Below are 17,541 nucleotides of genomic sequence, written 5' to 3'. Positions count from 1 at the left end.
ATTCTGGCCTCCATTGTTTATTACTAAAACACAGCATCTTTTTAGTTGTTGCTCCCCTGAATATAATGTGCCCTTTTTCTCTCACTGCTTTTAAGATTTTCTTTTTACTTTAGTTCACAACAGTTTAACTATGATGTGTCTAAGTATGGTTTTCTTTTTATTTACCCTGCCTAGGGTTTGCTGAATCTCTGGATCCTGTGGATTGATTTATTTCATCCATTTTAGAAAATTATGGTCTATTGCCTTCTCAGATATTTATTTTGTCCTATTCTTTCCCTCTCTCTTTACCTCTAATTTCACATATGTTTAGACAATTACATATTATCTCACAGTCTCAGATGGTTCTGTTTTTTAAATTTATTTTTTCTCCTAATGCTTCAGTTGGATAATTTCTACTGACCTCTCTTTAGGTTCACTGATATTTATCATGCTGTGTCCAGTTTGCTGTTGAGCATATCAAATAACTTCTTCATTTTTTAATTGAATATTTCAATTCTACAATTTCCTTTTTCTTTAAGTTTTCATTTCTCTGCTGATTTTCCCATCTGTTTTATGCTTTTTCACTAAATCATCTAACATATTTATAATAGTTATTATCAAGTCCTCATCTGCAAATTACAACATCTGGATCATTCCTGCTTTTGTTTTTACTCTAGATTTTGGGTCCTTACCTTGTAATTTTTTATTACACTACAGGCATTGTAGGTAAAAGAAGAGTAAGGACTGGAGTATGTAATATTAACAGCCTGAAAAGGGCAGTCCTCTTCCTCTACCAGGCTTCTTGGGTTGGGAGGATGGATTACTTTGTTTTTAAACTGGGATTGGGTTTGTTGTAGTGCTTTGGTTTTGTTTTTGTTTTTATGATTCCTTTTATCCTGATTTTAGGTTTTGAGAGCAGATTCGAGACTTTTCCCTCAGCAGACCGTGGGATCTGAGCACCAGCGGCCTCTAGTGGCCAGTATATGGGTTTTAGTACATCTGACAGTTTTCCAAGCCACAGAAGGACTCTTTCTGCTTTTTGAACCATCCTTCAGCTTTGGAGCTGCTGGAAATTTCACTTTGCTCTCCAGCTCTGCCCTGGGCTTTCTGCATGTCAGAAGATGTCACTCCATTATGCTGCTCTGCTCCAGTTCTCAGCTAGCCACTGCCTTGCTTTGGATAAAGACCTCCTGTGCCTAGGAAAGATCTTCCTCAGCTCTATTTCGTCAGGCTGCTGCCTTTCACTTAGTGAGATTTGTCATCTTGGGGGTTTGTCTCAGCTTTCCTGCCCTCCCCCTGGTCTATGAGCTGCAGCGGTCATGCACTTAGAGAGAGCCGCAGATACCCCCAAGAGATGTCTCTTAGCTCCTCTGTTCCGTCCCATGCCTTCAGCAAACAGCTCTCATTCTGTGAGGGTCCTACGCACATCTTGGGAAATTTCTCGTGGCCCACCTGCTCCACCCCAGCCTTTGGCACACTGGCTCCAGACACTCAGTGAAGGCTTATGGGAAAGAACTGGCTGATGGGTAATAGCTCACTGTGACTGGGGTTCGTTCCTTGGAATTCTAAGCCCTTATTCCAGTCCTTGTCTGATAAAAGTTGTTTTAAAAGTCTGGTTCTTTTCTTTTTATCCCCTTCCATAGCCTGGTTGCTCCTCTTCTGGTGCAGAGCCAGGGATAAATGCAGCCATAGGTCTTTTCTCTCATAAGAAGGGCTTTCCCACTTCTGCAATTAGGTTCATTCAGATTTCTTGGCACCCTCAGCTTACTGATAGGTTTTTACAAATTATTAATTTTGCATCTTACTCAACTTATTCTTATTGTTGCAACTTCCCACATCCTGACTTTGTCTCTTGTTCCTGTTTTAAAACATTTATTACATATTATTTTCTCTTAATAAAGTGTTAAACTTTTTATAGAAAATATCTGGATAATGTGTAAAATACAAAAAAGAGAAGGAAAAAAATTCCCTAATTCCCACCAAGCAAAAAGAAACACTGTATTTCATGTATTTCTTCTCACTCTATTTCTATGTATCATTTCCTACTGTTTTGAATATTTGCATTCCCAATTTATATACAAGTTTATTATCTGATTTTTTTTTCCGGGTAACTGTATAACAAAGGAATTTCCCAAGACCACAAACTCTTTACACAAAATATATATTTGAGCTTATTTAACCATTTCTTCATTGGAAATTAAAATTCTTCAGAATATTCATTATAATAATTAATTGTTCAATGAATATTATTCCATTCAGTTCCCCCCACTTCAAATCTTTATGCTTGAATCTTAGAAGTAAAATTATAAGATCAAAGGATATGACCCCCTTGAAATTTCTTAATATATATTGTTAAATTACTGTCCAAAAGTCCATATAACCTTTAGACATGAGATATATGGTAATTTGTACAGTATGCTACTATTTAAAATATCATACTCTAAAGAATTTAACAACCTCATGGTCCATCATAAGAGTTTCCTCGCTTTTTTTATTAAAAGTAATTAGCTCATTTTGTCAAGTCAATGATATGGAAATTATTTAAAGAACAAAACAATAGATGTTTTAAAAATCTTCACCTTATTTCCCCTGTAAAGATGTGGCATTTATTCTAAATGCACTTTTTCATTTTTACCTTTTTTTATACAAAAACTCTGATTATAACCATTAATAATTAATATCTCATAAGTAATATCATTTTGCCCGACACTATATCAAAACTTTAGAAGGTATCCAGTTTTCTTATTAAAGGATATTTACATTTCTTAAGTTTTCTCAAATTATTGCTTAAGGGTTGTAAACAATAGAAAACACTCTTTATATTTTTGATTAAGGAGATAAAATTACTTACACTAACAAAATTAATCAAATTTTTCAGTTAACTTTTAAATCATGTTTATATAAAATAGTATATATTTGGGGTATTTCACCATCCTTAGCTATTTTGATTCTTGGAATACATAGTAATTAAAAAGAATGGTTGTAATATTCTGAATAGAGTTCAGTGTAAATAAAATCATGATATAATTTAATGGCCATTTAAAAGCTGTGAAGACTTGCACTTGTCATCATTTAATGCACAAATTCATAACAGAGTATACTAAATATTGTGAACGTTTATTTATATCAATGAAACTGAAATTATTTCGAAGTATTTTATATTAACTCATTGTTGGCTTTGGTTCCATTGTAGAGTACATAATTGTCTCCTCACATTGACTAATTTTATCTAAGAAGCATGTCAACATTGGAATACAAAACTGAGGTCTTTTGGCAATTTACTAAAGAGTCATTAAGGTGGTAGTGCTTTGTGTTAGAAAAAAAAGTTAAGAAAGGAAGTTCTGACTATTAATGCAAAATCAAACAGGGACTTCCCTGGCAGTCCAGTGGGTAAGACTCCGCACTTCCAATTCCAGGGGTGTGGGTTTGACCCCTGGTCAGGGAATTAAGATCCCACATGCCACTCAGCACGGCCAAAAAAAAAAGAAATCAAACGAAGAAAACTCCAACTTACCACTTCTGCCACTGCTCTCCCTCCCTCCCCACCAAAAAATAAATATCATCAAGCATAAAGAAAAATGTCTAATGTTAGGAGAGTTATGTATTACGACTGTTCTCAGGATCCTCATAAAATCATTTATACATCAACTTACCATGTTCATTCCTAGCATCATATGCTTATAGCATCATGCATTTTACTGACAAGGTCTGCGTGATAGGAATTTAGGCATAACTTTTAATCCACCACATATAACCTAAAAGTAACTACCTAGAAGTTTTTGAGATTTATATATGATTACCATACCGGAAACAGCACTGACCCTGCCATGATCCAGCTGTGTCACTTTGACCAACACTTAACCTTTGGTTCTGAATTGACTCACACGTGTAAAATTAAGGTATTGTGTGAGAAGACCTATAAGACACCCCTTGCTCCTCTTTAATTCTGAAACTCTAATCTTTCATATACTAATGAAATCACCTGCTGGCAAATCTTATGATATGGAAGATACATCTCTAAAATACAAAGCTCCTCCAGGAATACAGAGTGAGATGAGATGTAGCCATTCATAGGTAACCAAGAAAAAAGTCATGCATCATGTTGCTGACTACCAATTTGAATTTTTATACATAAATAATATAGCATCATATAGTGTAATATAAACATAATATAATACAACAGACACACATTTATAAGTATATATGCATATATCTCACCCAGGTCACTCTAACCTAAGGAAAATATCAAAATGTTTCAGGTCCTAAAATAGATAACGAATGAGAACCTACTGTATAGCTCAGGGAACTCTACTCAGTGCTCTGTGGTGACCTAAATGGGAAGGAAATCCAAAAAAGAGGGGATATATATATACGTATAGCTGATTCACTTTGCTGTACAGTAGAAACTAATACAACATTGTAAAGCAACTATACTCCAATAAAAATTAATTTTTAAAAAATAAAATAAAATACTAACTTCTTAAAACAGGAAAAAAAAGAATGTTTCAGATCCTAGACCTTTCCTTAACTAGGTATCTGAAAAGATTCCAAACTTGCTTTTATCTTTTTTGATCTTTGTGTCATATAATATAAGGATTTTTATAATAGTGGTTGACAATCAAGAATTGTATAAAAACCTTTTGCTTTCCCTTTGGGGTTCACAAATACAAAGATACCATTACCTTTCCTATGCTGACATCTGGCTGCAGAAAGCGAAGGCAGTCTGAATAATTAGCCCATGTTTTATTTAAACTGTGCATAAAATCCCATGTTCCATTGGGGTTACAGTGTCGGAAAGCAACTCCTGTGAAGACATGAAGAAAAACACTGAGACTGCTCAGTTCTTGTAGAGTCCATTATAAAAAAAATAATAAATTTCTATTCCAAATTAATCCTTTCAGAAAAATTCAATACCTTTATGATTGAAGTCATAAATATAAGGCGGGCATGGGACAGCCAACATTTTCCCCACTGTTCCTCTAGGCCAACAGATGAGTCCATCCCATTCTGGGAAACAATTTCCCTCTGATAAGGAAAAAAATTAAAAAGCAAATAAACAAAAATGCAGTTAGAACCAGAGAATGAATGCATTCAAAATACAAAATTTCAGGTCACTGCCTATGTACAACACAGGCACTGTAAAACAAATCGGTAGTTTTGGAAACTAGAATGGGGTAGATATGATGCAAATACCCCAAAACTCATCCACCTAGCCTCATCAAAGGCCCATTGATAGGAACATTTGATTTGCATAAACTAAACATATTTTAGTGACTCCAATATATATGAGTTATAGCAATTAATATATAAGAAACATCAGAATTCATTGAGAACAATTTCTTTTTTATTAATTTTTATTGGAGTATAGTTGCTTTACAATGTTGTGTTAGTTTCTGCTGTACAGCAAAGTGAATCAGCTACACATATATGTATATCCCCTTTTTTCAGACTTCCTTCCCATTTAGGTCACCACAGAGCACTGAGTAGAGTTCCTTGTGCTGTACAGTAGGTTCTCATTAGTTATCTATCAGATAATATCGCTTATATGTGGAATCTAGAAAAAGGGTACAAATGAACTTATTTGCAAAGCAGAAATAGAGACACAGATGTAGAGAACAAATGTATGGATACTAAGGGGAGAAGGGGGCAGGGTGGGATGAATCGGAAGATAAGAACAATTTCTGTTAGTAAAAGTCTATCATAGTTGTAGCTACATTTTTTACCCTAGATTTTTTTTTAAATTACTGTTAAAAAATATGACACATGAAATAGATTGACCTTCACAGGTAAGCTCCAAGATTTGGGCTTGCCTTTTTACCAATTACTAGTAATTTCTTTGAGTCTAACACTCATCTTAAACAAAATTCTCAGAAACTCTACTCTCCTCGAGATGAATCCAGAACCCTATTACTTCTCACAACGTCCACTGCCACACCTCTGGTCCAAGTCACCACATCTCCAGACTAAATTATTGCAATGGTCCCCAATTGGTCTTCTTAATTCCATTCTTGCTATCCTCTCATTTATTCTTCACACAATAGCCCAAAATCCTCCAAAGGCTTCCTATCTCACTCTGAGCAGAAGTCGAGTCTTTCCAAGGCCTAATGGCCCCTCAGGATCTTCTCTCTCCCCTGGCTTATTCCCCACTCACCCACCCCAACCCATACTCCTTATCCCCTTTCCTACTATATTTTTCACTTGAGCTCTCATCACCTTCCACTATTAAGTGTTATTTTATTATCATTTTCTTAAACCATAGGATTTAAGGAGCTTGAGGGTGAGGAATTTTGTCTGTTTTTTAAAATTAATTTTTATTGGAATATAGTTGCTTTACAATGCTGTGACAGCTTCTACTGTACAGCAAAGTGAATCAGCTGTACATATACATATATCCCCTCTTTTTTGGATTTCATTCCCATTTAGGTCACCACAGAGCACTGAGTAGAGTTCCCTGTGTTATACTTAGGTTCTTATTAGTTATCTATTTTATACATAGTATCAATAGTGTATATATGTCAATCCCAATCTCCCAATTCATCCCACCCCCGCTTCCCCCTTGGTATCCATACGTTTGTTCTCTACGTCTGTGCCTCTATTTCTGCTTTGCAAATAAGATCATCTATATCATTTTTCTAGATTCCACATATATGCATTAATATATGGTATTTATTTTTCTCTTTCTGGCTTACTTCACTCTGTATGACAGTCTCTAGGTCCATCCACATCTCTACAAATGGCCCACTTTCATTCCTTTTTATGGCTGAGTAATATCCCATTGTATATAATGTACCACATCTTCTTTATCCATTCCTTTGTTGATGGACATTTAGGTTGCTTCCATGTCCTGGCTATTGTAAACAGTGCTGCAATGAACATTGTGGTACATGACTCTTTTCAATTATGGTTTTCTCTCAGTATATGCCCAGGAGGGGGATTGCTAGGTCATATGGTAATTCTATTTTTCGTTTTTTAAGGAACCTCCTACTGTTCTCCATAGTGGCTGCATCAATTTACATTCCCACCAACACTGCAAGAGGGTTCCCTTTTCTCCACACCGTCTCCAGCATTTATTGTTTGTAGATTTTTTGATGATGGCCATTCTGACCAGTGTGAGGTGATACCTCATTGTAGTTTTGATTTGCATTTCTCTAATGATTAGTGATATTGAGCATCTTTTCATGTGCCTCTTGGCCATCTGTATGTCTTCTTTGGAGAAATGTCTATTTAGGTCTTCCACCCATTTTTTGATTGGGTTGTTTGTTTTTTTTGGTATTGAGCTGCATGAACTATTTGTATATTTTGGAGATTAATCCTTTGTCAGTTGGTTCCTTTGCAAATATTTTCTCCTGTTTTGTTTCATGCGTTTGTCACTCTGTGTTTTTCAGGACTCCCCTCCATTAGTTGTGTATGAAACTTTCAAGAAGAGAGCCTATCAGCCATATCATATTTCAACTTACCCAAAAGAGACTATTTTTAATGAGTGCTGTATTCATTTTTTCCATTGCTTCCATAACAAATTAGCACAAACTTAGCAGCTTCAAATACCCCAAATTTATTATCTCACTATTTCTGTAGGTCAGAAGTCCGGTGAGCTCAGCCAGACCTCTGCTTATAGATTCACAAGCCTGAATCAAGGGCTGGGCAGCACTGTGATGCTTTCTGAGGCTCTGGGGGAAAATCCATTTCCTTACTCATTCCAGTTGTTGGTAGAATTTACTTCTTTGTAGTGATAAGACTGAGGTTCCCATCTCCTTCCTGGCTGTCAGCTGAGGGCTATTCCCAACTTCTGAAAGCCACTTGCATTCCTTGGCTCATGGCCCCCTTCCTCCATCTTCAAAGTCAGCAAGGGAGGTCAAGTCCTTCTCACATTTCAAGTCTCTCCTCCATTCTTTTTTTCCATTACTGACTATTCCGCCTTCCTCTTTCACTTTTAAGAACCCATGTGATTACATTAGTCCTGTCCAAATAATCCAGAATAATCTTCCTATTTTAAGGCCCACAACCTTAATTCCATCTGCAATGCCTTTTGCCCTGTAACATAACATACACAGGCAGAACACCAGATATTAGGGTTTGGACATCTTTGAGGGGACATTATTCTGCTACCACAAGTACCATTGCAGCTCTCTCAATTTTTTAGTTACCAATTACACTAACTGTAGCTGAGGATTTTTGTTATAGCTAACATTCATTATGTCGAGTTGTTCAGTTTTGAATAGTCAGCATGATAGAACCTCATGCAAACACCGATTTCTACAGAAAAGAATTCAGCATAAACCTGAAATTAACTTGCTAGTGTCCACCATATCACATGGAAACAAGTACTTGATTTGCTTTGTGAATTGCTGAAGCAATAAGAAAAAGAAAATATCTTCCCTCACCCACATTGTTCTCATAGAAGAGAATGTTTTCTTGGAAACAGCCTCACTTTGCTCTCATAATAAAACCCTGGGCTTTGCATATTGCAAGTAACCCAGGAACTCATTACACTGGCTCCTGTTTCTGGTATACGGCTTCACCTGCTCCTTTCCACCATGACCTGCTTTTTGTGTGTTTATCTTCCTTCTTGTTTATACAGAGTATAATGAATCAATCTCTTCCATAAACTTTGCACTAGATACTCTTCTACGTCTTGATAGCATTCCATATGGCTTCCCATCCATTCATTTTATCTTTAATAAGTCATGCATCCTTATTTATCTGGATCCAATCCTTTACCAGATACAGTATCTATGGTGCAATCTACATAAAATGGACCCAGACATATATTCCTGTGTTCTTGTAACTAGTTGTCCCTCTAAAATGTATGCTGCAACGTCACGTGAGATTTTCTGACAAGAGTTGATCATGTGATGGACTAAGGTCTTCACAGAAGTCTAAAAGCCAATGATCAGTTCATTCTATAATTATGTAGTTTTTAAACTGCAATAAAGAACACTGCTGATATTTTCCTTATGCTTTAAAAGGAATCGTATTTTTGTTCCCTAAAATATACCAGTCCAAATATACATACAGCTCAATATCTAAAAAAACAAACAACCCAATCAAAAAATGGGCATAAGACTTAGATAGACATTTCTCCAAAGAAGATATACAGATGGCCAACAGGCACAGGAAAAGATGCTCAATATCACTAATTATTAGAGAAATGCAAATCAAAACCACAATTAGGTATCACCTCACACCTATCAGAATGGCTATCAAAAAGTCTACAAATAATAAATGCTGGAGAGGGTGTGGAGAAAAGGGAACCCTCCGACACTGTTGGTGGGAATGTAAATTGGTGCAGCCACTATGGAGAACAGTATGGAGGTTCCTTAAAAAACTAAAAATAGAACTACCATATGACCCAGCAATCCCACTACTGGATGCATGCATCCCATTGTTCATTGCAGCACTATTTACAATAGCCAAGACATGGAAGCAACCTAAATGTCCATCGACAGAGGAATGGATAAAGAAGATGTGGTATATATATACAATGTAATATTACTCAGCAATAAAAAAGAATAAAATAATGCCATTTGCAGCAACATGGATGGACCTAGAGATTATCATACTAAGTGAAGAAAGTCTGACAGAGAAAGACAAGTATCATATGATATCACTTATATGTGGAATCTAAAAAGATGATACAAATGAACTTATTTACAAAACAGAAATAGACCCACAGACATAGAAAACAAGCTTATTGGTTACCAAAGGGGCTTATTGGTTACCAAAGGGGATAGTGAGGTGGGGGGGGAGATAAATTAGGAGTTTAGGATTAACATATACATACTACTATATATAAAATAGGTAAACAACAAGGACCTACTGTAGAGCACAAGAAACTATACTCAATATCTTGTAATAACCTATAATGGAAATAACATATATAACATAGATATATATAAAACTGAATCACTTTGCTGTATACTTGAAACTAACACAACATTGTAAGTTAACTATACTTCAATTTTAAAAAGTTTTTAAAAATAGAATAACATGTCCTTTAAAAAAAAAAAAAGATACCATCCCACACACATACACACACAGACGTATTTCAAAATTCAGAAAATCAACACTCCCCCAGAATAATGTTTCCGTAGATTGTAATCATCTCTCTGGTGGCTCTTTGACAAAGAGAATAATCAATATTCACAAAAGGTTGAAAAGATTGGGAAAGCCATGCCCTCATACACCTAATACAGAGATCTTAAATAACATCTTCTCTTTGATCATCATTTCACATTCTATGCGAGTAAATACTTTCATTATTTGGCAAGAAACTAATTAATTGCCTAATGAGTCACCAAACTCCCTTTATAAATTAACACCATTAATTACACTCCCTGTAATCTTTTGTGTGTGCCAGGACAAACTGATCATTAGTGAAACTTGTCAAACCATGATATTTACACAGAGCAATCTAAAATTTGGAGAATATAACTTTGACTCTGTTCAGTTCTACAGTTACCCATAACATAATACAACCATACAATTGTGAAATAAAACTGGGATCATTAATATTTTGGGTTTTGTTCTTAAATACCTGAATAGTTGTATAACGAGGTATTTGCATTTACGTTTTCTTTTCTTTCTTTCATAGACAAGAAGAAAAATTATATTTTATTTTTATTATAAAATTTTTTTCAGAAATAAAACAGAGGATATTATATACCCACAATCTAGAATTTACAGTTGGTAATATTTTACCATATTTATTTCATCTAAATGAATGCTATGGTATTTTAAAGTAAGTTGCAGGCAGCATAACAGCTCACTCCTAAATATTCTGATATGCATCCCTCAATTTTAGGAGAATTTTAAAATGAAAACTTCTTAAATTAACTAGTGAATTCAAAATGTCATTTATCTTTTCACACTTGTAAAGTGAAGAAATGCTGAGTCAATTTACATATATAGACATTTTTCATTGAAAGGGAGACCAAAGTTCAACCAGATTTAATTCTATCCTATTGTATGGAGAAAGATCTCAAAGAAAGTGCCTTTTCTCTTTTAATATTTATTCATCTACACATTTCACACGAGTTGCACCATCACAAATTTTAGATGTTACATAAGTTTACATCCAGATCTTTTACTATTTTTAACTCTTGTGGTGTGTGACTGATTCCCAGTTGCTTGTCTTTGCCGACCCTATTCCCTCTGCCTGGAATGTCTTTTTACTTCCTCCTGTACACATCTAAATCCTACTCCTTTAATTTCAAGATTGCTCGTCCAGAAAGCTTTCTCTGATTCCTCCCTGATGAATTAAGATGCTTTTTCAGTGGTTCCATAGTTGTGATAGCTCTGTTGTTACACTTATACACCATCTGAAAGGTGTCTACTTCCCTTATTAGATCATCATTTCCATGGGGTAAGGACAGACTTTGATTCATTTTTTTCCAGTGCTTACTACAGAAGCACCACACTGTAGGCACATAACATCTTTGTTGAACTGTTAAAGGGACAATAAAGATGATAATGTTGGACTAGATAGTCTCTAAGATATCTTCCAGCTCAAAATTTCATGAGACTTCATAGAAAATAGTTCATTTAGCCCTCTTAGATAACAATCTTTATAAATTCATTCATGACAGTGTTGCTCTTTGTTAGTAGACCTACATGTTTGAGATATCAGGGTCAGTGTTCTTTAAAGGTAACGTAAGTGATTCCCTTTCCTGACATTATTAGTCTAGCCATTCAGAGAACTCTTTCCTAGTATAAGACACCTACAAAGGCTGAATTAATATAAAAACCTTCTTTGTTAAAACATGGCTTAGCTGGCTACACATTAAAGGAATAAATCTGAGACCAGAAATTATTCCATAGGATCAGTAGGCACTGCATTTGGGGCTTACGTTAGAGGCCTCTACTGACTTATTGGCTAAGACCTTGGATTTTGATTGTATTCTGGTAACAAAAGATGAGTCTGAGACCTGATGAAGTGGGAAACTGGACTGGAAACTCCTGTATAAGGTCAGGATCCCCAAAATATGAAGCCCTTAGTGAGTGAACAAGGAACAAAAGTATCTTTCAGAAAGAGACTGGCTTGCTTCACTCCTGGCTGCATTTAGAGTTGGACTAGGAAACAATGGAGAAAAAGATTCTTCTCTGACAATTTCTAACCACAAGCTCACATTCATGTGTGGTCTAATAGGTGGTCTTAGTTTAAAGTGGAACTAGATCAATAGTTCCACTAGGCACCTTGCAGAAAACAGAAATTTTGGAAGAATGTACATTACATGAGTACCTTATAAGTTCTTTATCATAAATCATTAGACACACAAGGAAATAAGCCCCCTAGTGTGGTAGTCAGTATTGACAAGCAAAGTCTGTGGTTATTTTAATATCAAATGCAGAATACAGAATATGTCTAAGAAGGAAAAAGAAAAGAGATTAAAATGATATTTAAGATAAAGAAACTATCAAAATTAAATAGGAAGATCCCAAAAGCTGAAAAATAGAATAATCAAAATTAGCTTAATGGATGGATTAAAGAGCCATTAGACAAAGCTGAATAAAGAGTTGGTGAACTGGAAAATATATTTGCAGAAGTTAACAAAACAGCAGTAGAAAAACAAAGAAAAGGAAATCATATAAGACATAAAGATACAAAGGGTAATGTGAGAAGTTCCCATACTTGTCTACTTAAAGTTCCAGAAAGAGAGAATAGGAGAATGGGGGAGAGCCAATTTTCAAAGACAAAATAGCAAAACATTCTCACCACTGAAAAAAGACACAGAACCTTACACTCCAGAAATCAAATGAACTCATACCTAGATACAGAATGAAATTGCAGAACATCAAAATCAAAGAGAAACTCTTAAAAGGAGCCAATGAGAAAAACTAATCACCAACAAAGACTGAGAACTGATTTGTCAGCAACAACAATGGAAGCCAGGGTGGAAAAGTAAAACGATATCCTTAGGAGCTAAAAGTAAACAATTCTCATCCAAGGATCATAAGTCCAGAAAAAGTATCTATGAAGATTGAGATCGAAATAAATACCTTTTCAGACAAACAAAAACTGAGAGAATTCACTATAAGTAGATTCCAATGTAAAGAAAATCTTTAAAAAGATGTATTTCAGGAACGGCTTCAAGATGGCGTAAGAGTAAGACGTGGAGATCACCTTCCTCCACACAAATACATCAGAAACACATTTACATGCGGAACGACCACTACAGAACACATACTGAGCAATGGCAGAACACCTCAGACCTCCCAGAAGGCAAGAAACTCCCCATGTACCTGCGTGGGGCAAAAGAAAAAAGAAAAAACAGAGACAAAAGAATAGGGACGGTCCCTGCACCAGTGGGAGGGAGCTGTGAAGGAGGAAAGGTTTCCACACACTAGGAAGGCCCTTCGTGGGTGGAGACTGTGGGTGGTGGAGGGGAGAAGCTTTGAGGCCACAGAGGAGAGAGCAGCCACAAGGGTGCGGAGGGCAAAGCGGAGAGATTCCCGCACAGAGGATCAGTGCCACCCAGCACTCACCAGCCCAAGAGGCTTGTCTGCTCACCCACCGGGGCGGGCGGGGGCTGGGAGCTGAGGCTCAGGCTTCGGAGGTCGGATCCCAGGCAGAGGACTGGGGTTGGCTGCGTGAACACAGCCTGAAGGGGGCTACTGCGCTGCGGCTAGCTGGGAGGGAGTCCGGGAAAAAGTCTGGACCTCCCTAAGAGGCAAGAGACTTTTTCTTGCCTCTTTGTTTCCTGGTGCGTGAGGAGAGGGGATTAAGAGCGCCGCTTAAAGGAGCTCCAGAGACGGGCGCGAGCCGCGGCTATCAGCGCGGACCCCAGAGACGGGCATGAGACACTAAGGCTGCTGCTGCCGCCACCAAGAAGCCTGTGAGCAAGCACAGGTCACTATCCACACCTCCCCTCCCGGGAGCCTGTGCAGCCCGCCACTGCCAGGGTCCTGTGGTCCAGGGACAACTTCCCCAGGAGAACGCATGGCGCGCCTCAGGCTGGTGCAACGTCACGCCGGCCTCTGCCGCCACAGGCTCGCCCCGCATCCGTACCCCTCCCTCCCCCCAGCCTGAGTGAGCCAGAGCCCCCAAATCAGCGGCTCCTTTAACCCCGTCCTGTGTGAGCAAAGAAGAACAGACGCCCTAAGGCGACCTACACGCAGAGGTGGGTCCAAATCCAACTCTGAACCCTGAGAGCTGTGCAAACAAAGAAGAGAAAGGGAAATTTCTCCTAGCAGCCTCAGGAGCAGCAGATTAAATCTCCACAATCAACTTGATGTACCCTGCATCTATGGAATACCTGAATACACAACAAATCATCCCGAATTGAGGAGGTGGACTTTGGGAGCAATGATATATATATATATTTTTTTTCCCTTTTTCTCTTTTTGTGAGTGTGTATGTGTATGCTTCTATGTGATTTTGTCTGTATACCTTTGCTTTTACCATTTGTCCTAGGGTTCTGTCTGTCCGTTTTATTTTTTTCTTCTTTTTACTTAAAAACAATTTTTTTCCTTAATAATTATTGTTTATTTTTATTTCAATAACATTATTTTACTTTATTTTATCTTCTTTCTTTCTTTCTTTCTTTCTTTTCTCCCTTTTATTCTGAGCCGTGTGGAGGACAGGCTCTTGGTGCTCCAGCCAGGCATCATGGCTGTGCCACTGAGGTGGGAGAGCCAAGTTCAGGACACTGGTACAAAATAGAACTCCCAGCTCCACATAATATCAAATGGCAAAAATCTCCCAGAGATCTCCATCTCAACGCCAAGACCCAGCTCCACTCAACGACCAGCAAGCGACACTGCAGGACACCCTATGCCAAACAACTAGCAAGACAGGAACACAACTGCATCCATTAGCACAGAGGCTGCCTAAAATCATAATAAGGCAACAGACACCCAAAAACACACCACCAGAAGTGGACCTGCCCACCAGAAAGACAAGATCCAGGCTCATCCACCAGAACATAGGCACTAGTCCCCTCCACCAGGAAGCCTACACAACCCACTGAACCAACCTTAGCCACTGGGGACAGACACCAAAAACAATGGAAACTACGAACCTGCAGCCTGCAAAAAGGAGACCCCAAACACAGAAAGTTAAGAAAAATGAGAACACAGAGAAACACACAGCAGATGAAGGAGCAAGGTAAAAACCCAACAGACCTAACAAATGAAGAGCAAATAGGCAGTCTACCTGAAAAAGAATTCAGAATAATCATAGTAAAGGTGATCCAAAATCTTGGAAATAGAAGGGAGAAAATACAAGAAACGTTTAACAAGGACCTAGAAGAACTAAAGAGCAAACAAACAGTGATGAACAACACAAAAATAAAATTAAAAATTCTCTAGAAGGGAACAATAGCAGAAAAACTGAGGCATAAGAATGGATAAGTGACCTGGAAGATAAAATAGTGGAAATAACTACTGCAGAGCAGAGTAAAGAAAAAAGAATGAAAAGAATTGAGGACAGTCTCAATTGAGGTCAGAGACCTCTGGGACAAAATTAAACACACCAACATTCGAATTATAGGGTTCCCAGAAGAAGAAGAGAAAAAGAAAGGGACTGAGAAAATATTTGAATAGATTATAGTTGAAAATTTCCCTAATATGGGAAAGGAAATAGTTAATCAAGTCCAGGAAGCACAGAGAGTCCCATACAGGATAAATCCAAGGAGAAACACGCCAAGACACGTATTAATCAAACTATCAAAACTTAAATACAAAGAACAAATATTAAAAGCAGCAAGGGAAAAACAACAAATAACACATAAGGGAATCCCCATAAGGTTAACAGATGATTTTTCAGCAGAAACTCTGCAAGCCAGAAGGGAGTGGCAGGACATATTTAAAGTGATGAAGGAGAAAACCTACAACCAAGATTACTGTACCCAGCAAGAATCTCATTCAGATTTGATGGAGAAATTAAAAGCTTTACAGACAAGCAAAAGGTAAGAGAATTCAGCACCACCAAACTAGCTTTACAACAAATGCTAAAGGAACTTCTCTAGGCAGGAAACACAAGAGGAGGAAAGGACCTACAATAACAAACCCAAAACAATTAAGAAAATGGTAATAGGAACATACATATTGATAATCACCTTAAATGCAAATGGATTAAGCTCCAACCAAAACACATAGACTGGCTGAATGGATACAAAAACAAGACCCGTATATATGCTGTCTACAGGAGACCCACTTCAGACCTAGGGACACATACAGACTGAAAGTGAGGGGATGGGAAAAGATAATCCATGCAAATGGAAATCAAAAGAAAGTTGGAGTAGCAATTCTCATATCAGACAAAATAGACTTTAAAGCAAAGAGTATTACAAAAGACAAAGAAGGACACTACATAATGATCAAGGGATCAATCCAAGAAGAAGATATAAAAATTGTAAATATTTATGCACCCAACATAGGAGCACCTCAATATATAAGGCAAATACTACCAGCCATAAAAGGGGAAATCGACAGTAACACAATCATAGGAGGGGACTGTAACACCCCACTTTCACCAATGGACACATCATCCAAAATGAAAATAAATCAGGAAACACAAGCTTTAAATGAAACATTAAACAAGATGGACTTAATTGATATTTATAGGACATTCCATCCAAAAAAAAAAGAACACACATTCTTCTCAAGTGCTCATGGAACATTCTCCAGGATAGATCATATCTTGCATCACAAATCAAGCCTTGGTAAATTTAAGAAAATTGAAATGGTATCAAGTATCTTTTCCGACCACAACGCTATGAGACTAGATATCAATTACAGGAAAAGATCTGTAAGGAATACAAACACATGGAGGCTAAACAATACACTACTTAATAACCAAGAGATCACTGAAGAAATCAAAGAGGAAGTCAAAAAATACCTAGAAACAAATGACAATGAAAACACAATGACCCAAAACCTATGGGATGCAGCAAAAGCAGTTCTAAGAGAGAAGTTTATAGTTACACAAGCCTACCTTAAGAAACAGGAAACATCTCAAATAAACAACCTAACCTTACACCTAAAGCAATTAAAGAAAGAAGAACAAAAAAATCCCAAAGTTAGCTGAGGGAAATAAATCATAAAGATCAGATCAGAAATAAATGAAAAAGAAATGAAATGGTAGCAAAGATCAATAAAACTAAAAGCTGGTTCTTTGAGAAGATAAACAAAATTGATAAACCATTACCCAGACTTATCAAGAAAACAAGGGAGAAGACTCAAATCAATAGAATTAGAAATGAAAAAGGAGAAGTAACAACTGACACTGCAGAAATACAAAGGATCATGAGAGATTACTACAAGCAACTATATGCCAATAAAATGGACAACCTGGAAGAAATGGACAAATTAGTACAAATGCACAATCTTCCGAGACTGAACCAGGAAGAAATAGAAAATATGAACAGACCAATCACAAACACTGAAATTGAAACTGTTATTAAAAATCTTCCAACAAACAAAAGCCCAGGACCAGATGGCTTCACAGGTGAATTCTATCAAACATTTAGAGAAGAGCTAACACCTATCCTTCTCAAACTCTTCCAAGATATAGCAGCGGGAGGAACACTCCCAAACTCATTCTACGAGGCCACCATCACTCTG

At 37.1% G+C, this 17,541-nt stretch overlaps 1 protein-coding gene across 1 annotated transcript in view; it reads right to left on the bottom strand.

Moving 5' to 3' along the window:
- PTH2R (parathyroid hormone 2 receptor) overlaps nt 1–17,541 on the bottom strand; it is a 108,992-nt gene that overhangs the window by 48,531 nt on the left and 42,920 nt on the right. Inside the window, exons 3-4 of the mRNA XM_007187830.2 lie at nt 4,894–5,004; nt 4,662–4,783 (exon numbers count right to left, since the gene is read on the bottom strand). Of these exons, the coding sequence (XP_007187892.2) occupies nt 4,662–4,783; nt 4,894–5,004 (233 nt within the window). The remainder of the gene's footprint in view (nt 1–4,661; nt 4,784–4,893; nt 5,005–17,541) is intronic.

The sequence above is a fragment of the Balaenoptera acutorostrata genome, chromosome 8, assembly GCF_949987535.1.
Source record: "Balaenoptera acutorostrata chromosome 8, mBalAcu1.1, whole genome shotgun sequence".
NCBI classification, from domain to species: domain Eukaryota; kingdom Metazoa; phylum Chordata; class Mammalia; order Artiodactyla; family Balaenopteridae; genus Balaenoptera; species Balaenoptera acutorostrata.
The sequence above is the reverse complement of the archived record's forward strand: the minus strand, read 5'-3'. Positions and strand labels throughout refer to the sequence as shown.